Source organism: Triturus cristatus, chromosome 5_1 (genome assembly GCF_964204655.1).
Source record: "Triturus cristatus chromosome 5_1, aTriCri1.1, whole genome shotgun sequence".
In the NCBI taxonomy this organism is placed as follows: domain Eukaryota; kingdom Metazoa; phylum Chordata; class Amphibia; order Caudata; family Salamandridae; genus Triturus; species Triturus cristatus.
The window spans coordinates 1,019,298,199-1,019,320,197 of NC_140587.1; the positions used below are offsets into that span (position 1 = coordinate 1,019,298,199).

General features: G+C 49.4%; 1 protein-coding gene across 2 annotated transcripts in view; it reads right to left on the reverse strand.

Moving 5' to 3' along the window:
- TRIO (trio Rho guanine nucleotide exchange factor) overlaps nt 1-21,999 on the reverse strand; it is a 4,621,980-nt gene that overhangs the window by 1,079,314 nt on the left and 3,520,667 nt on the right. For both annotated transcript variants that reach the window (XM_085606120.1, XM_085606121.1), the window contains exon 44: nt 8,287-8,337. In XM_085606120.1, the coding sequence (XP_085462246.1) occupies nt 8,287-8,337 (51 nt within the window). The remainder of the gene's footprint in view (nt 1-8,286; nt 8,338-21,999) is intronic.

Here is a 21,999-nt window from a genome sequence, read left to right on the forward strand (position 1 = left end):
GACCATGCCAATGCAGATGGACTCTCCAGATATTTCCACTTAGAACATGAAGACTCAACTGGTCAAGGTTAATTTAATGTCTCTAAGTTTGGGGGGGGGGTTGTGTAGGAGAGTAGGGTCTGCTTTCTATGTTCACCCCCAGTTTTTGCTTTTGCTTCACTGGTTTTTCGACTTAGATGTGGCTGTGGGCCTGCCAATCAGACCCACAGCCCAGCTGTTCTCTCTCTAAATTCATACTATGTACTTTAGGTGCATAACCCAATTAGTAAGGATAACCTTATTGGCCCCTGTATAGTGTACCTTAGGTACCCAGGGCATAGGTGTACCCTAGGCCTACCAGGGGCTGCAGCATATATTATGCCACCCCTGGCTGGCCTTCCATTATGACAAAACTGGCTGATCACTCAGCTGGGGCAAGGTCATGTAATCACCCCTTGCTTAGGTGTAGTATTCCTATACCTACCTTGTATATAGACACATGTGTACCTATCAGCCACTCCTATGGCAGGCCTTAACAATCCTGGAGGCAGAGTGCTTGGTAACATGTGAGATGGTGCTCTAGCATGAGCTGAGCCTGTCTGCAGCTTTCGGAACCATGTCCTTATAGCTGTTCTATGATATAGCCTACCATATACTCTTAAAGTACCTTATAATCTTAAACGGTTATGGTAACTATGGTTTGGCTTTATCAAAACATGTTGTGTAAGGTGTCTAACACTTTGGAATAATACCCCCATACCATTTCTGGCAATGAGGATATTATTCCTCCCTTCTAGAGGGAGAAGACATGTTGAAACCTACTTACCCGGTTAAAGTTAACCAGATCCCCAGCATCACAAAATGGATGCTGCTGCCACAGACACAAGTCTGACCTCCTGCTGCTGGGAGTCCTTCCAGCGAGGGAGGCTTGGACAATAGGTTTCCTGCCTTGGGAGGATTTAGTGTATTGGGGCAGGGAGGGATGAAAGAAACTAGACACTGCCTGGGGCACACAATGTGTCCCATGCATAGTCCAGTTCAAACCGGCGCTGGGGCACTCCAGCCCCAGCTCTGGCGCGAAACTGGACAAAGGAAAGTGGGTGTAACCACTCCCCTTCCTGGTCCCACCCATAGGAGGGACCTTGCAGGTAGCTCAGCCCACTAGCCCAGTATATCAGTAGGTAGCTGAGCCCTGCAGAAATTAGATTATCCTGAATCTGCAACTTGAACAGAAACTCTGGACCTTCGACATTCGACCTCAGGAAGAAGACTGAAGAATCTCCCTTGTGGCCAAGGAGTGACCACCCTGGGCAACCAGGCACCGTCCAGCGACCGCTGCTTGCTTTGCGACTGATCCTACGAGTGACGACTGCAGAGACTGACCAGCGCCGAGACTTCCAGACACCTCTGAACCAGATCCACCTCTACAGCAAAGCTGAGACCCGTGGCGGCGATGAGGCACGTGGGACCGGTGACTTGGGAAAAGTGGCTAGTAACTGACTAGCGCGACTTCTGAGGCTTCCTCGAGGCTGTGCTTGGGGAATTGAGAAGCCCCCATCCCGAGCACCATCTGCAAAGAAGATCAGCTCCCCACACTTCACGTGTTCTGCTTGGGGCCCTTCTGCACCTGAGTTGCTCGACGTGTTGTCCGGTTGCTGGCCCGTTGGATAGTGACCTCTGTGACGACGAACCTTTGATTTCATCTTGCTGGTCCGGCTCCTCCAGACTGGCTCTCGCTCCTCTGTGAAAGAGAAGCACCCCAGACCTTCCTGGTCTGCACCAGAAGCAAGTCCTCCATTCTGCGTGGGTTCCGCTTGCCAAGGCTTGTTGGGTCCTAACTCGACATCGACGCTGCCGACAGCAAGAGCCTTCGTGGGACAGCTCGCCTCCTGGTCCTGGTCGTCCTCGACATCTCCTGGTACCCGTGGCTGCTGCGACAAGCTTCACCTCTTCACCTGCATCTGCATGACATCGCCTGGTTCCTTCCTGGTTCCTTCCCGGCTCCTGGCTGGTGACCTAGACTCTGTCCCTTCTGCTTGCAGTTATCCTTCCTTCTTGATTCCATCCTTTGGATCCACCGGACACTCTTCACTGACTGCCTGTCAGCAACTTTCCTTCAGGCATCCATAGGAGTCAACGACGAAACCCGACGCAAGTTCACACCTATGCACCCGCAGCCCGTGGGCTAGGTAACTTGAGTACTCCGGTGCTCACAAGGGTATTGACTATCCTAGGGTCTAGTTTCCAAGTCTTGAACTCCTAGCTATACCAGAAGTGTCCTAAAACTGTTAAATTCTAATAACTACTATTTCTATCGACTTTTACGCATTACGCGTGAGTGTTTCCACTCTGCACCTGAATCCCGTGGGCCTCCCACTTCCTAACCTTTGGTAGTATAGTGTAGCCCCAGCGATTCCCTAGACCTAGGCCTATCCTGTGTTCGTGACAGTGGTTCTTATACCACTTACTTAGTATATGGTTTGCGTGGCCCCTAGGGCCTAACTGTATTACTTACCTGTGTGACTTAATGTATGCTTAAATAAGACTGTGTTGTACTTACCTCGAATCTCATAAAGAGTGCTGAGGGTTTGACTAGAATAAATACATTCTATTTTTACATATATCTGTTGTGGTGTCCTTTCATTTGGTATTCAAGGGATTACATATGGTATAACAGCTGGCTTCACATGCCATACAGAGTTTAGCCTAAGACTGCTCTTGTCCATGCTACCACTAGGATAGATGGTCTATAAGGTTGACTTTACAACCAATCACCATAAGGGTTGTTTGGACTGATACAAGGTGTACACTAGAATTAGTGACATCATGTATCAGGCCAACTTCTCACACTCGCCATGATACAGGAATTTGCCAAACCCAACAGCGAAACAACTGACTTCCCTAGCTCCCAAGACCTCTGCAACAGACTTAGCTCCTTTTTTCACCTCAAGATCAAGACGCTCTACAACAACTTCGATGACCAAGACCTCTGCATGGTAAACATCCTTTACCACGAAATCTTTTCCCCACAGGCGATTACAATGCAGTTGTTACAACGGCCACGCTGTAACAACGCATACCATTACCCCGCAGGTCATAACAACGACTTGCAGAGGGGTCAGAAGGTGTTGGATTTAAAATCCAACACCTTTCCTACTGTTGCACAGACTGGAGTTGGAATAGTAAATTATATTATTCCAACATACAGCACCCCCCCCGTGCAAGTCGTTATTATGACTTACGGGGTAATGGTATGCATTGCTACAACACGGTAGTTGTAACGACTGCATTGTAATAGCCTGCGGGGAAAAAGAATGCATTGTGAGGAGGCATATTCCCTCTGCACTGCCCCAACCCCTACCCCCAGCAACGCCATCCAACAGACCCTTCTTACATGGACCCCACTCACGATAGAAAACATCCTAAAGACCATGAAGAGCACCCACTCCGGAGCACCTTCTGACCCCTGCCCACCGCACATCTTCCACAGGGCCGCCACAGCCATCGCACCCGAGCTACGTCAAACCATCAATTGCTCCCTCAAGACCGCCACATTCCCCGACAACTGAAAGTGTGCCAATGTCAACCCTCTCCTAAAGAAGCCCTCCACAGACCCGACGGACCTCAAGAACTTCAGGCCAATCTCACTGTTTCCTTTCACAACCAAGGTCATCAAAAATGCCGTCAACACCCAGCTAGCACACTTCATAGAAACCAATATACTAGACACATCTCAATAGAGATTCTGCAGCAACCACAACATAGAGACCGCCCTCCTCGCCGCCACAGACAACATCCGCACCCTCCTTGACAAAGGCCAAACGGCAGCACTCCTCCTCCTGGACCAATCAGCAGCCTTCGACACCGTCTCCCACCAAATACTAGCCACCAGACTCCACGACGCCAGCATCCAAGGAAAGGCCCTAGACTCTTTACGATCATTCCTCACACGCAGAACACAGAGTATAAGACTCCCGCCCTTCCTCTCAGAACAGACAGAGTTCAGATGCGGAGTACCCCAAGGAACCTCCCTCAGCCCCATCCTCTTCAACATCTACATGGCCCCCCTCATAACCATCATCAGAAACCATGGGCTCAACATCATCTCCTACGTTGATGACACCCATCTCATCCTTTACCTCACCAAGAAATCCTCGGCTCCACACCCTCCGAATGGGACGACACCTGGTGGCCCCGGCCATCGGAAACCCACCCACCCTGACGAATCATGCACGTAACCTAGGCATCATACTAGACTCATCACTCCCCATGAATCGCCAGATCAACGTCGTCTCCTCTGCATGCTCAACACCCTCCGCATACTATGCAAGACATTCAAGTGGATATCCCCCACCCGCCCCTCCCCCGACTCCAGGAAAACGGTCACTCACACATTCATCACCAGCAGACTGGACCACGGTAACGCCCTCTATGCCGGAATCAACAGAAAACTCCTCCACAAACTCCAGACCGCTGCAGCCAGACTAATGCTCGATATCCCATGGCACAACCACATCACCCGACACCACCACGATCGCCACTGGCTCCCCGTCGAAAGAAAAATAACTTTCAAGCTGCTCACACATGCCTACAGGTCCCTCCACAACACCAGACCGCAATACCTCCTTCCATGCCCCTAAGAGAAATCTCCACTCAGCCCACCTCTCCCTAGCCACCATCCAACACTTCTACCGGACCAGAGCAGGTGGACGGTACTTCTCCTACCTCGCAGCCAAGACCTGCAACGATCTCCCACTTCACCTCCGGCAAAGCCCGACACTGCACCAATTCAAGAAGGACATCAAGACCTGGCATTTTGAATGACCCCAACAGAGCTGCTCACACCCACAACTCAGCGCCTTGAGACCCTACGGAGTGAGTAGTGCGCTTTACAAAACTTTGATTGATTGAGGGTGCCCCTGCTTGAGCAAGACACACCTACAAACCACGGAGCAGACTCTCCAGGCTTTGTAAATGCTGTCAGCCATTTAAAGACATATAGTGAACATTAGTCATTACGAGATGTCTAACTATATAATGGGTGTGCCGAACCTGGTCATGTTTGATATCAAACATGTTGGAATCATACCCCAACACTGATACTGGTGTTAGTCGTATGATCTTATGTACTGGGGGGGCCTTAGGGGAGCCCCCTGTACTCCCGGTTACAGCCTTTCAAGGTCTGCCAGCCAGCTAGTGCTGCCACCGACCACAGACATTGTTCTGCCCTCCTGCTGCTGAGCTGAGCTCGAGCAGGAGAAGGTAGAACAATAGGTTTCCTGTTACAGGAAGTTGTGACCACCTCCCAGACAGGTCTTTGTGTATTGGGCTGGGGGAGTTTTCCAGCACCACCAGACTTCATTGAAGGGCACATTTGGTGCCCTCTTTGCGTACTCCGGTTTGAGTCAGTTCAGGCACCCTTGGTTTCCACTTTGGCTTGAAACTTTGACTTAGACAGGAGAGTATCCTCCCCTCTGTCCAGCCCCTGCTCTGGGAGGGATTCCCGAGCCGTTCCATCCCTTTCCTTAGGGTATTTAAGGGCTCCCCATGGGTGGGTCCTCAGATCCGCCATGTAACAAGACTCACCTCTGAAATCAAGACACTCGTCGACCGTCTGGACACTTGGACTTCGTTGGACTTCGACTGGAACCGAGACTGCATTAAGGAAGACTCCTGCTGCTCCGGGTCTCGCAGTTCAAGTCTTCTGCCTCGTCTGTGTCTCGCTCAGGTTCTCCAAGAGACCTGGGGGCATGAAGGACATTTGAAGAAATCTCCCTTGGAGTGAAGGAGTCACTCACCTGCATCTGCAAGCACTGCAACAAAGCTGACCAGTCTGCTGCTACTGTCGTTGCATGGACTTCCTGAGGCCTAGAAAAACATGTGGTGGTTGTCTGACTCTGACCTGTCTTCCCTGCAATTTGGAGGATAGTATCCCTCGTCGGAGCCGCCAAAACCAAGCCCCTGTGCACCGCATCGACTTGCAGTTGCCAAGGCTTGTTGGCTCAGCATTCCAGAGATATTCATGCTACAAGAAGCTCCAGCCTCCAGCACATCATCCCTCGAAGATCAGCCTCCTCACTGCCTCCCTTGCACTGTGCCTTCAGCCTGTGGGTCTTTTTGAGGGTCGTCTTCTGCTTTGGTGGGCTCCTCTGCTTGCTCGAGGCCTGCTCCGACTCTCCTGCACTTGGTGAGTCCCTTGGACCTTGCTGGTCCCAACTATTGCATCTTGTCGTCTCCCACACCATTTGCAGCTACCAAAGCTTGTTGGTGCTCCCGCCGGACACCGACCACCTAGAGACCAACATCGGATGTGGGACAGCTTGTGCGTGGCTCCTGGTCTTCCTCAGCATAGTCTGGTTACCACAGCTGCAGCGACAAGGTCATCAACTCTACTGAGCTCCCTGCCAAGGGTGGGCATTGTGCTTCCGTGCCTCCTGGTCACCTCCAAATGGAATAGACACTGTTCCCTCTGCTTACAGGTTCTCCACTTCACAAATCCATCCTTGGATTCCACCGGACATCTTCAAAGACTTCTCCAGAGGCCTTTTCTTCAAAGTCTTTCACTGTCATCTACGGCAGGTTCCGAAGTCACTTCATTCCTATGAATCCGGATTCCCTCGTGCAGGTAACCTGGTTCCTGGGGCTTCCACAGGTGGAGTGGCTCTCTGACCTTCGGTCCTCCAGAGGGTTTCTTCGGGGTCCTCTGGGAGGGGTCCTTGTTCTTTAAAACTGCAACTTCCCCATAGAATTCAATTGGACGCGATGCTGTATTTCCACTCTGCACTCAGCCTCTGTGGGGTTCCTGCGTCCTTACCATGGGTGGTTCCTTGTTCTCCCGGCTCCTCTGAGTCTTCTGATCCAAGACTCATTTTTCCTTGCAGTTTGCATTCCACTTCTTTAGTATATGGTTTTGTCTCCCCCTGGAGACCAGTGCATATTTGTGCTACTTACCTGATTTCTTTTGAGTATTTTTATGTTTATTGTTGATATCTCCGGGTAGGAAATACACCAATGTGTTAGTGATTTTGTTGTGTAAGAGACTATTTTTTATATATATATACTGTGTAGTCCTCTTTCATCTAATCTACACTGTCGATTAAATGTGGTAAAACAAGCTGCTTTACACTCCTTCAAGATAAGCCCCATGGCTGCTCTCGAGAGATACCACTTTGAGAGCTTTCAAAAGTTATCAAAGACCACTAAAATCATCGTAAAGGTTGCCTGGATTAGTGAAAGGTGCATCACTTAAATAAGTGTGCACCATATACTAAGCCAGCCTCCTCCGCCCTGGATACATTGTTATGATTTGTTTATAAAATCGAACAAAGGTTCTGATCAATAGACTGACTCCCTTTGCTTACTATTCCTCTTTCCCAATATTTCCATTCCATTTCTATCTGCAACTCTTGGTCAGTCTACCCTTCCTCTGTGCCACAGTGCCCCATTTGTCTTTGTATCACTGCCTTTCAGCCTTTGTGATCTCAATCTAAGTGCACCAGTGTGCCATTTTAGCCTCCGTGCACCACAGTAGCTCCTTGCACTTTCTGCCCACCTCAGTGCTTCCAAAACACAGCTTTCCTCTTCTCCCTTCATTCCTTTACCCCCAGCCAATACCTTTCACTGCAGTCTAAATAAGCTGATAATTAACACAGGAAGAACCACAGCATTGTAGGAGGAAACCGTAACCTTACTTTTCCAATGAAACTCTACACTTAGCAAAGGGGTAAAAAAAAATGCAGTTGTGCAATACTTTCCACTCTCTACACATACTTAGGGTGGAAGGGAAGGAACAGCAGGGGTAAGCTGAAAGAAGTTAAAGAAATAGAGATTTTGTTTATTGTACATGGAGGGCGACTGTGCTTCACCCATGAAGTTACAATGTGGTGCTCTTGTGAGAACGCTCAACCTTGCTGTGCACAATCCAAGTACTAAGGCTGTGTGGAAGCCCTACATACCGGGAACATAAGCATGGAGATATACAATAAATTGAAGAAAGAAGCAAATCACAGCTTTATAAAAAGGTAGGCCTTTGTAAAATAAACCTGAACTTCAAATGTGTCACTCTTTCACTATCATTCATTGCAACGGATACTAGAGGGAGGACCCCACAAGAAACTCTATATCCTTCAGGGAGGAACAGATCGTCTGGGGAGAAACATAACCTTGCAATCGCCCACTAGTGGCCAGCTTCAACGGCTCACAATTATATACTCTAGAAATTAAAATTGGATAAGTGTTGGGGAAAAAGAAAAAAAGGACACAAAATTTAAAAATGACTAAAATTTTCAAATAAAATAATTAACGTACCTCTAATTCTGCTGTGTCCAAGCATGCTTTCTTTGAATACTTAAGGAAGTCCTAGAACAAAACAAAGTTTGTTGTTAAAGGGAATTTCCTTCCCAGTTTAGGAACAGTCAAATTCAATTTCAAGAACCACAAAAGTTGAGAAAAACTAAGTAGAATGGCACTAATAAGACATGGCTCGTGACACTTAACTGTGGAAATAATCAGTTATTCACCATCACTCAAGTTTCAGTTTGTGCTTTTTTTTTAACCACGTGTAACATTTACTTTTTGTTCATTCATTTATAAGCATTTATACATTACACTTTGGGTGACAATGCATTTTTTATTTCAAAGTATACCAAAATACAGAAACTTTCTGAAAAAAGCCCGCCAATTTTTCAAACCAACTTATCAGGAAAAAGGTGGTATAAAGAGTGTGGGTTGATAGTCTCTGCCATTCGCTCGTGTGGAGAGCGGTCATAACTGCAATGCGGAACACAATTTTTAGCATCGGAAGTTTTAAGAAGCAACTGTGCATAGGCTCGAAGGGTGTGCACATCAAAAAAATGTCAAGACCACCTTGAGGTCCCTCTGAGGCCTCATGAATAGCTTGGGGAGAAACGTGTGTCAAACCTTTTGTAAAAAGCGCATCACAACCAGTGATTAGAACACAGACAGATGGTCTGGAAAACTCAGAAAAGCTGAGAAGTAACCTTTCACCATCACAACTGAAAGCATGAGCTTCCATGACTTCTTTATTTTTTCAGCACACTTCTTGTCTTCATCCCAATCACATATTAGGATTATGTTACTTACCCAGTAAGCATCTATTCTTGGCATGTAGAGCTGTAGATTCACATGTTTTGCATACTCTTAGCATCTAGTGTTGGGTTTGGATGTTTGCAAGTCTTTTTACTTTGAAGAAGTCTTTCCTAGTCACGAAGTAAGGTGACTCCTTTTGGTGATAGAGCACATGGGCATCCACTCCATTGTTAGATTGTTTTCCTGCAAGAGGGTGAGAATGGAGTAGATAAGTGTAGAATAGAGATGTCCATGTGTATGAATGTATAATTAAGTACTGCAACAACTATAGGTACCTGGGGTGGCGGGTGGGAGCATGTGAATCTACAGCTCTACATGCCAAGAACAGATGCTTACTGGGTAAGTAACAATCTGTTTTAGGCATGTATGCTGTAGTTACACATGCTTTGAATAGACTACAAAGCAGTATACTCCTAAAGCAGTGGCTAACCTGTAGATGTTGCAGTTGTTTGAAACAGCGTTTTAAGTACTGCTTGGCCTACATTAGCTTGTTGTCGTGCTAACACATCTACAAAGTAGTGTTTGGTAAATGTGTGTGGTGTAGACCATGTGGCTGCCTTACATAGGTCAGCTAGAGGAATGTTACCTAAAAAGGCCACAGAAGCACCTATTTTGTGAATGGAATGCGCTTCAAGGGGTATAGATAAAGTTCTTTTAGCTTTAGTGAAGCATGTTTGAATACATTCAACAATCCATCTTGCAATGCCAGATTTAGAGATTGGATTGCCTTTGTGAAGTGGAACAGATGCAACAAACAGTTGTTTTGTTTTGCGAAAGTCTTTTGTTCTATCTATGTAGTACAATAAAGCTCTTTTAACGTCCAACGTGTGAAGAGCACGTTCTGCTACAGAATCAGTTTGACGAAAAAAGACTGGTAACTTAACCAATTGGTTTGTATGAATAGCAGAAATCCCTTTAGGAAGGAAGTTAGGGTTGACGCATAGAACTACCCTGTCCTTGTGTAGCTGAAGTACGAGTTACTTATCTTTGGTAACAATGTATCTGGTAGAGACACAGTCTAACCGCAGATTCCTTAACTTAGAATGTCCCCAGGCGTCAGACTGGATCTGGAAAACTTTTTTCCCAGCAGTACCTCTGCGTGCCGGGGTACGGCGTCACCCGGCTCCATCCTGACGTCGTCCACGGAAGTGAGGTCAATAGAGCCATATAAATCCCCCCTGGCGCGCTGACGTCAGTTTTCCACTGTGGAACTTTTCTGTGCCACAACACGGAGCCACTACAAAAACTGTGAAAGTACAGGAGTAGTGTGCCATAAAAGATCAAAAATCTTGGAAACAACAACGACAAGAAATCACAGACAGATGTGAAACATCACCATGTTAATGAAATGAATGGCATGACAAACGAAGGACAGTTTGCAACCACAGGAAAGAAATGTATGAAATACAGTCTGTAACCACAGGATGTAACTGTAAAGGACAACAAGACTGGAACAGCATGACTTATGGCAGTGACCACAAGTGTGCAACAACAGAGAATGCGCACCACACCTCCCATAATGACCTATGGACTGTAGCATAGTCAAATAGATCCCCAACCCAATCGACTGTAGCAAAGACAAGGAGACCCCAAAGTAACGGGGAGAAACAGACGACGGCGGAAGGAGGGTAGAATAACATGAGAATCCCTACGCCGGAAGAACCAGGGTGAGGAGCATGGAAGGGCACATAACCTAGAGAATGGGTGGAGAGCCAACGTGCTAAAACAGAATGATACATCCAGCCCTGGAGGGAGGTGTATCAGAGCACTCCTCAGGAAGACCAAGGCCACCTGTAAGGAGGAAAGTGGGTAGAACCCAAACTGGAAAGGTCCTCGCAGAACGGGGAGGATAGGCGGGCTTTAAGGAAACTGTGGCTAGACTGTGTCTCTACCAGATACATCATTACCGAAGGTAAGTACCTTGTTCATCTGATAGAGACATCTAGCCGCAAATTCCTTAACTTAGAATAGATACCAAAGCTATACCCAATTGGAGGAGGGTCTGCGACTAAAAGCCTCCAATTTCCCAAGGGAAGTAATCCGTCAATAGCATTGACTAGAACAAGGTGGGGGCAGCAATGCTAGCGTGGCTGACACCAGACCCATGAATCTCAGCAATGGCAGCGTGGCTGACACCAGACTCATGAGTTCTGGGTGGAAGCATGAGCAAGGGAAGCAAGGTACCACAATCCTTCAGAGGACGATACGAGCCCACTTTCGTCCAGACAGGGCCAAAACGAAATCACAGAACCAGAATGGTAAAATGCCATAAACTTCAGCAAAAATAAGTTAAACTGAGTATAGGATCCTAGGATCCGCAAGAGACAATGTCCCAGCGAAGGGACTAAACAGTATGACAGAGTCAGAACATACAAATTGAGCATGCACAACAGCGGATGCCGAACAATGACATGTCCAGGGCAGATGTCTTCATGCCGAGACATATAATCTACGACTACCACGAGATACATAGATGTGGATTATAAGAATACACGTAAGCAGACATTGTGTACCGTGAGAACTACGCAAATGCACAAGTACAATGAAATGTAACAGCAACAACATATGCGCGTCGGCAGAGAAAGACGGGCGCATCACCAGGTAGTCAACCAGGCACCCGTATCAACAGGTTCAATGACCAAACGTCACCGGCAAGCCGGACACACACAAAGCGAGAGAGAGAATGAATCTCGGACAATCTCCAGAAACCAAAGCAGGGAAAACCCTGTATGCTTGCCTTCTCGTGTGCGTGTACATCTCATAACATATACAGAGCATATAGAAATGCATGAAAGGTCATCAAAGTGACAACCAAGAGGAAACTCAAAGAGCAGCCCAAGAGAATAGAAGGTCGCCCAAGTGGTACCAACGGCACCGATGTGAAACGCAGCAGAACATACAATGTCCTTACACTAAAAGGGGTGACACCAACCCCCCGGTTGGGGAAGGAAAGATGGAGTTTCCGCGTTACAGGCGGGGACACTGACAACCACATTAATGAAGAAGGAGTCAGTAATACCCAGATATAGAGTGTAAGAAAAAGTATATATACAGAGCCTGGATAATGCCAGAGATCATCCGGAGATGGAATACGCCCACTGAAAATCACAGCAGAGACCAGGAGGAGAAACACCTGAGCCGTGTGCAGCAACAAATGGAAGAACTTGAGCCACGGCTGAGGGAAGCAAAGGGCACAAGTCAACACGCAGCAGAGACCTGTGTGGCGAAGACTCCACTGCCTATAGGCCTACCCCAGACAGGGGGTGAGCCATGCGAAAAGCCCAAGCCCTACCCAACACCAGGGAAGAAGACAATACCACAGGAAGAGTTCGCAGCCAAGATAGTGGTGCAAGGAATACTATGGGCCCCATGTGACAGCGCAAACACCCAGTGTGGATCCACATGTGGTGCCTGCCTAGAACACAGAAAGAAACCGTTCTGGAGTGGAACGGAACACTGCGCCCACATGGACTCTGTACTCACGCCGAAAACAGCCAACATTGCCAGAGGCATAATGAAGGCTGAAAGATTAGCCAAAGGCAAGACAGGAGGACGTGAAACCCCCTGGGGGGGAGCCAGATACGACATAACCCCAACAATACACTGGAGCAGGCTGCATCCGCAGATGCAGGAGAGTGCTACGGAACAACCGTAGGCTGCAACACAGAAGCTCCAGGAGAGGGCCACCCCAGTCTGTGGGTCTCCTCAGAGGAGGCGTCCTACCACAGCAGGAAGACGGAAAGAAGTGAGAAGCCTATAGTATAACCCATAGGAAAAGTCCCAGGAGGGACAGAAAATATTTGAAGAAGACTCCACGGGAGCCTACGAAACTTCCTGGGAGAGGAAGAGCAGCTACATAATAGCTAACAAATACCCCACATAGGGTATGTCACAACCCTATAAAAAGCAAGGGACAACTCTTGAGACAAACTCATAGGCAGAGGTCAAAAAGAAATGTATAAACAGCTGGCCTAGCTGTACCAAAGGAAGGGAAAAACACGGTTGATCAGCCATACAACCCGTCTGGGAAATAACGTCTTGAACCCAGAGACGGAACCCAGAAAAGCAGTGACAATAATGCATACGAAATCAAAAGTCCGCCATGAGGACTAAAAACCATGGGAGTCATGGGAACCCAGGCATGAGGCGCTGGACCGCAGAGTCGGCATGCCCGTTAAACAAACTGACCTCAGCAAAGGGCAGATCCCCGAGTCGCTCCTTAACATTTTCCGGGAAACTGCCATCGTGTAGCTACGCATGGCGACGCAGAGCAACTGACCTGGCCATAGCTCGACCCACGGAGTCAGTGGTGCCCATGGCCGACCAGATGGAAAATTGCGCCATGTCGTGGCCATCCAAAGAGGACTCACCTGCCCGGCATCGACTCGACCTCCACCGAGGTGGGAACCTGCGGGGAGGAATGACGTTGACACAAAGTCGAGCTCCGTGCTGTGGCTGCATCCAGTGACAACGCGGGGAGCCCCACAGGGCTGTGCGAAGACACTGCAGAAGGGCCACACCTCTGAGTGGAATGCCCCTCTGGGCCGTGTCCCTATGTCGCACTCACTCCAGCCGCTCCAGTTCAGCACAAGGGCTCTCCGGAAAAGAGGGAAGGAGTTGCTCGACGGAATCCCAAAGGGCAAAAGTAGCCAGAGCAAACACACAGGACGTGTTCAGGGACCGAAGACCCGAGCTGGTGGACGGAAAGACATTGAGGCCACACGACTCCAACCACCTAGACTCCCGAGTGGGAGGAAGTAACGGAGGAGGAGAGGAAGGGAGCGCTGCCTGGACCACACGTCCTTGAGTCCTAGGATGGAGGGAAAAACAGGCAGGGTCATCTGGAGCAGGGCGATGTCGATGTGAAATAGCATGACCCACGGGGTCCCCCGATGAGGGCCTGGCCCAAGTCCCCATAAGGACATCATGTAATGACCCACCAAAAGGCAACAAGGGGTTCACATCCACCGTGCCCTGATGGAGAAGATCCAACAAAGGATCCGAAGGCAGGGAGACAGAGGGAGGTTGCATCTGCAATATATCCGCAGCCCTGTGAATCGCCCTCGCAAATGCTGCGCCAGCCTCCATGGCCATCCAAGGTAGTGTCAGCAAGTCATCCATAGGGGACGGCTGGAGGCTAATCCGTCCACCAAACGACAGAGGCTCCGCAGAATGAAGAGCCAGCCAGTGCCCCATGGGCACTTGCTCCGTGGACCAGTGAAACAACCCTGGGGGTAGAGCACCCTCTGGGGTCACGTCCTTTACCAACAGAGGAACAGACTGGGATGGAAGCGGCAGCGACCGACATCGAAACAGCATCAGATCGACGTCGTCGACCCCCAAAGAGGACTCGCCTGCCCGGCATCGACTCGACCTCCACCGAGGTGGGAACCTGCGGGGAGGAATGACGTTGACACAAAGTCGAGCTCCGTGCTGTGGCTGCATCCAGTGACAACGCGGGGAGCCCCACAGGGCTGTGCGAAGACACTGCAGAAGGGCCACACCTCTGAGTGGAATGCCCCTCTGGGCCGTGTCCCTATGTCGCACTCACTCCAGAACCAGAGTTAAGGGCACTCGGTCGACGCCCCCCCCCCCCGCCCCAACTGTGGGGCCAGAAGGCGTGCCAGGGAGAGGGGGTGACCCAAAAATGGCCTGCAGGGCCCTGGTATAGGAGTCCATCTGGGTCCGAGTTGCCCCATCACCAGGAAATAGTGGGTAGGTGGGGGTCAACTCCTGAGGGCCCGTGTCCGGTGAAGACTGGGAGCAGCGGGCCCCAACGTCACACTTCCGCGAGGTCGATGACCTCCGTGACTTTTTCCAGGGCTTACCTGAGGCAGACGTGGAAACAACTCCAGGACCTGTCCTGAAGAGGATCCTCAGCGTGGGATGAAGAATTGCGCCACTTGGACCCCTCCGCTGGAGACGGAGGCTGGCGCCGCGAGGATTCTGACCGGGACAACCGGGCGGACATCAACTTCATCTGTTGTTTCCGCAGGGACTTCTGCTTGAGCTGCCGGCAGGCGGCGCACTCCGTGGAGTTCTGGTGCTCACCCAAGCACCACATACAGATCTCGTGTGAATCCATCGCCGACATCTGCTGTGTACAGGTCTCACACGACTTGAAGCCCGCAGGCATCGGCACACTGTTCCGGACCCGAAAAGGTGTCAAGAAGGCCCGAAAACAAAACAGGCCAGAGGAACCGCTTCTCCCGGATCCGTGTTGGGATGCGGAGAAGAAGAACACTGACATCAGTGCGCCAGAAGGGATTTATATGGCTCCATTGACATCACTTCCGTGGACAACGTCAGGACGGAGCCGGGCGATGCCGTCCCACAACGCGCAGAGGTACTGCTGGGGAAAATGTTTTCTGGATCCAGTCTGATGCCTGGGGATATTCTAAGTTAGGGAATCTGCGGCTAGATGTCAGATAAAAGGGTCCTTCTAAGGTTAAAGCTTGTAGCTCACTAACTCTCAGCTATGTGATCGCAATGAGGAAAGCAAACTTCCATAAGAGGAATTGCAAGATGCACTTGTGCAATGCTTCAAAAGAAAGGTGGACCCATGAGCCTTGTGAGAACAATGTTGAGATTCCAAACTCGCAGTGCTGCAAGATGCAAATGAACAGATGTATAAGCTAGTCCAGTTTGCTGGAAGTGTAACAGGTAACAGATAATGTTTAGTATAGAAGCATCTAAAGGATTTATTTTGTTATTGTTGCTGTCATGTTATCTGTTCGGACTAGTACAGTTTTACATGTAAGGTAAGTTTAAAATGTTCTGAGAGCTAGAAAAACTGCTAGAAGCTCTAGATGTTGTTGTGGAGACTTTTGTTTGTTGCTCCACAGGCCTTGTATTGTGTAATCTTGGAGATGAGCACCCTAACCTGTGAGAGATGAGTCTGCTGTGAGCACGATCTGTGGAATAGGTTCGATGAAAGGCCGTCCTTTCGACATGTTTTTTTAGGTTCCACCACTGCAGAAAGTGATGGGTTCAGCTGTCTACCAACACTAGATTGGTTAATTGACCCTGTGATTGATTCCACTTACGTGGTAAGCACTCTTGTAGTGGACACATATGTAGTCTTGCATGTGGTACAATTGTGATGCAAGATGCCATCATTCCTAGCAGTTGCATGAACACTCTGGCTAGTAAGGCTTGGTTGGACTGAAACTGCAGTATAAGAGCCCAGATATAGTGAATTCTGGCTACATCGGGAGAGGCTAGAGCTTTGACTGTGTCTAGAGTGGCTCCTAGGTAAGACGGCATTTGTGACGGAAAAGGTGAGATTTTTGTGCATTGGCAGTGAAACCTAGTTGATGAAGTAAATCTATTTGTGATTTGTGTGTGTTGTAAGCAATTTTGATAAGTGCTCACTTTGATGAGCCAGTCGTCTAAATAGGGGAAGACTATGTTGTCTTCTGAGATGAGCCGCGACTACAGCCAGACATTTGGTAAATACTCTGGGCGCTGTAGTCACACCGAAGGGAAGTACTTCGAATTGGTAATGCTTGCCTGCTACAACAAATGTGAGATATTTGCGATTGGCCGGATAAATTGGCACATGAAAATAAGCGTCTTTCAAGTATAGAGTAGACATAAAATCGGCCTTCTGTAAAAGTAGAAGTACCTGTTGAAGGGTTACCATGTGAAAGTGTTCTGACAGTATATAATGATTTAACTCACTTAGATCCAGAATAGGTCTTAGGGAACCGTTCCTTTTCGGAATGAGAAAATACAGAAAGTAAACCCCTGAGCCCTGGTACTGTATGGGAACCTGCTCTATAGCTCCTTTCAGTAAGAGAGATTGCACTTCCTGTTTGAGCAATTTTAGGTGTTCTGGAGACAATTTGTATGGTCGAGGTGGAAGGCTTAGGGGATTACTGGTAAGCTCCAGGCAATACCTATGTTGGATAATTCCAATTACTCATTTGTCTGTTGTTATAGACTGCCATAAAGGGAAACAATGTTGAAGTCTTCCCAACAGGTGTAGTGGAGTTGGGGGGAAGTGTGGGCAAGTCACTGCTTATTAGGGGAAGGGGAGTTACGAGGAGTGTTGCCCTTACCCCTCCCTTTAAAGTTGTTCCCTCTATAACCTCCTCAAAAAAATCCTCTTGAGGGAGAGGATTGGTTGTTACCTTTGTAGGGTAAATGTACTCTGGTCTGGTGGTGTGATTTGGAGCCCCCTCAGTAAAAAGAACGATGAAAGGAGCCTCTGTTTGAAAGAGACTATAGAGCTCCCATGGACTTGACCAATTCAGTGTCTTTTTTCATTTTTTCCAATGCATGATCTACTTCAAGACCAAAAAGATGTTTCTTATCAAATGGTGTGTTAAGAATGAATTATTGGACCTCTGGCTTGAACCCAGAGATCCTTAACCAAGAATGTGATCTAAGCAAAATGCCAGTGTTGCCCTCTCCAACTGCAGTGTCAGCGACATCTAGAGCACATCTTATGGAGGAATTTGAAATTAGCTTACCCTCATTTACTAAATCCTGCACTTTAGCTTTATGCTCGTCTGGGAGAAATTAATGCAGTTGCTCTACCTCATCCCAGTATGCCCTGGGAGAAGGTGGCCTGATATATGCTGTCCACTAGTTCTAGTGGGCACCTTGTATCAGTCCAAACAACCCCTTATGGTGAATGGTTAAAGACAACCTTTATGGAAAGCTATCCTAGTGGTAGCTATGGAGAGCAGCCTTCAGGCTAAGTCTTGAAGGAATGTAAAGCAGCTTGTTTTACCAGTCTATAATCTCTTGAATGATCAAATGAAAGGACAACCACACCAGGTATATATTCAAAATATATGTATTTAGGATAAAACACACCCCTCTAGTCTCTTTATGAGACTGGAGTTCGAAGTACTTTGTTTACAAGTTAGCAATTATCAGTATCAGCATACCAAACCATATACCAAAAAAGTGGTATAAGAACCACAACTGGGATAGACACAAGGCCTAGAGCCTGTAGAATCGCTGGGACTCCAAGGAACCACCCAAGGTAGTGACACAGGGGACCTAAGGGGACTGTATGCAGTGTGTAAACACAACCGTGGGTTCCCGTTGGCTTCTATGGGCAATGTCGCGGTTGGAATTTTAAAGATTAGGGACACTTAGAAATGAGTCAGGACCAAACCCTTTTGGACTTAAGAAGTTCTAGGGCTAGCACCCACGGGAGCACCGGAGTACTCGAGTTACCTCACCCAGGGAAGCCGGGTGCATAGGTGTCTTTTGGTGTCGGGTCGCGTCGTCGATTTCAATGGAAGCCTGCAAAGAACTGCTGCTGCCGTGAAGAGGAGAAGTGTCTGAAGAGATCCAAGCCTGGATCTAGGATGGAAGGAACCTGAAAGCAGAGGGAACAGAGTCTGGGTCACTAGCCAGTGACCGAGGGCAGGATGGACCAATGCCCACAGATGTCGGGTGCTTCAGGTGAGATGATGGGTGTCTTGACTCTTCAGCCAGGAGGTCCAGGAGGCGTCGACGAAGTCCACGAGCTGGATTCGAGCTGTCCCACAAAGTCTGTCGAGTGCTGCGGTGTCGGCGACCAGAATGGACCCAACAAGCCTTGGCAACAGCAAGTCACAGGAATTCAGAGAAAGGACTTGGGTGCAGACCAGCAAGGTCTGAGGGACTCACCCAGCGAGGGTAAGTCAGGTCACGTCTGGAGCACACAGGAAAGCCCAAGTAGAAGAGGAGTTGCCTTTGTGGGGACCTGCTAGCCAACGGGCTAGTGATCGCGAAGGAGCCTCGAGCGGTCGCACTTGAAACTGGCCCACGGGTCACTCGTGGAGTGGAGGCCAGCAATCTTCGGTGCAGGAGGTGCTCAAGACTGGGGCTACACGGAGCCCAAAGCACAACTTCGAGGAAGCCCAGGAAGATGCTGTTGCTGCAAAAGATCACAGTGTCCTGGGGTCACGGTTCCACGTCACCCACGATAGCCACGGGCCTCAGCTTTGCTGTGGACTCAGGGTAGCCTTGGGAAAGTCTGGAAATCCACCTCTGGTGATGCAAAGACTTCGGCGTCCGGCGGGAGCTTCAGCGATGCAGACCGGTCAGTTGCTTCTTTGGTGCCTGCCAAGCAGGGGAGTCACTCCTTGACCCCAAGGGAGATTTCTTCAGTCTTCTAAGCAAAGTAGAATGTCGACGGTTCAGGATATATATTGCAGAGTTTCGTCCAGGGTAATCTGAAGTCGCAAGGGCTGGGTTCCCATACTTATACTAAGTTTGGGGGTTGGACATACTCTAGGGACCCACCTATGGGAGGGTTTGGAAAGAGGGGTGGTTACACCCATTTCCTTTGTCCAGTTTCGCGCCAGAGCAGGGGCAGGTAGCCCCTGCAACTGGTTTGAACTGAACTATGCACAGGGACACCAAGTGTGCCCCCAGTGCAGGACCTCAAAGCACCAGACAGTGCTCCCGCCCAGCCCCAATACACATCTGCCTGTTTGAGGAGGTGGTTACACCTCCCTTCGACAGGAAACCTATTGTCCAGGCCTCCCCTGCCGGAGTTTCGGTCAGCAGCAGGAGGCCAGACCCGTGTCTGTGGCAGAGTTATCCATTTTGTGATGCCAGGGCTCAGGAAAGTCCTATGGGGTTAGGCCAGTGTGAACATGTCTCTCCCTCTAGAAGGGTGGAATGCTACCCCCGCTGCCAGAACTGGCAGGGGTAGTATTCCAAAGCATTTGACACCCAACACGACATGTTTTGATGTAGCCATTCCAAAGTTAGCACAGATTCACACACGCTGAGGGCTTACCGGCGTTTCTCTGTAGCTGTTGGACTTTTGCTCACAACTAGCCGCACCCGCTCCGCGGGTGCCGCGTCGCAGTTCTGGGCTTGTGTTGCTGTTGGGAGCACGTTTGCTCACAGCCATCAGGAAGGTCTCGAGGAAGCAGGGATTGAGCCTGTACTATCAGCGCCGCCGCAGGGACTCACCTAACCAGGAGCCCCTGCTTTCCGGCACACCTGCTGACCTGCTGCCCCTCCCACCCCTCGCTCAGAGGGTGAAAAGCGTTCGAGCTCCTCACTCCGGTGTGATTCACACACGCTGAGGGCTTACCGGCGTTTCTCTGTAGCTGTTGGACTTTTGCTCACAACTAGCCGCACCCGCTCCGCGGGTGCCGCGTCGCAGTTCTGGGCTTGTGTTGCTGTTGGGAGCACGTTTGCTCACAGCCATCAGGAAGGTCTCGAGGAAGCAGGGATTGAGCCTGTACTATCAGCGCCGCCGCAGGGACTCACCTAACCAGGAGCCCCTGCTTTCCGGCACACCTGCTGACCTGCTGCCCCTCCCACCCCTCGCTTTACGCCCCCATAAAGGGACGCCCCTTCCCCGCTGTGCGGGAGCACGCGGGAGTATCCGGGAGAAGCCCGGGACAAGGGCGGGACCATCTTTGGCCATCAGTGGCCAGAAGAGGCCGGGCCGGGCCACATCTCTTGGCTCTGCTAAGCGGGTACGAGAAAAACGGGAGTATGGCCACAGGCACTAGAGCTAGTAAATCTAGGAAAGCTGCGGGAAACACAGTCATAGGCACAATGGACCAATTTATATCCCGGGCAGTCTCCATTGTAGAAAAGGAGATAGTTCTAGCTGAACGAAGACTATCCCGGGACTCTATGGGCCTGACACACAAGCGCTCATCTTTGGGCACCCTCGCCCTAGCCCCTAGCCCAGTAAATGTACCACCTACACCACTTGTGGTAGTCGACTCACCGGTCACTGTCGAGAGGGTGAGTCGGATTAGGGTAAGCTCTGAAACGGTAACGACCATTGCACCAGACATTGCTCATGACTCAACACATTTTAACCTACTCGACTCATGCAATCCCTTGCTGGGGGTCCAATACGACGACCCTGAATCTGAGATTAACAACGCCCAAAGCCCTCTTGTTACATCTAACAAGGCTTTACACCTTCCCTTTACAGCTGCACCTACCGAAGTTGGTACCTCCTTAGTAGCGGCTTTAGCGACTGTTCCATCTGGGAAACCAGTTTCAGGTTCTGCAGTACCCAGGAAAAGAAAGCGCCCTGTTAGCCCTTACAGGGGGGGTCCTCTAAAACCACGTAGTAAAATAAGCAGGCACAACGCGACCAAAGGGGGTATCTCTAAAACAACTAATGCTCATACTAGAGTCTCACTACCCAGGGGCCTGGTTTGTCTGCTAGGCACACCTGTCCCGCCAGCGTCTCCTGGCACCACCCCAGTTCCTCAGGTAGTGCACACTGATACTGTCCTCCGACCTCTAGACGTTGAGGGCCTACTTAGGTCTGTGGTGATGCCCCTTGCAGACAAGATTGATTGTCTCACACGGAAATTAGCCACCCTTGAGCAATCAATGTTGGATAACTTCTATGCTGTGAAATCACTGGTTAAATTCCACTCCAAGAGGCAGGGAGAAGACAACGGAGGGTCAAGGTGTGGTACAGTAACACCAGTAACACTAGTACCCTCGGAGTCAATGTCTTGCCATACAGTACCTATACCTGGGAAGGCCCCACAGTTACTGCAACCAAATACAGGTATCAGTCCTGCTCCACAAACTTCTAATCTTATACCTAGTCTGGGCCCCCCAAGGAAAAAATCAAATAGTCAAGCAGCAAAGACCTCCAAAGTTAAAGTTAATTTTGCCCCTAACCCAGAGGATATAGCGTCAACCTCCAAGGTAGCTGAAAATACGCCAACCGTGCCGAATGGAAATATAATTGCACCTATTTCCATTTCCGGCAGTCAGGTTGTGCCTAAACCTCTAGCTAAACCCCCAGTTAAATTACTACCGGGCAGGACAAAAATTAGCACACCCAATGCTAGCCTCCCCCCTGGGTGCCAACCGTATGTGGTAATCCTCACGGGGGTCCCGGAGCTTGAAGAGGGTTCTTGCGAGTTGTACTCTGATCTCAAACACAAGACCCTGTCCTGG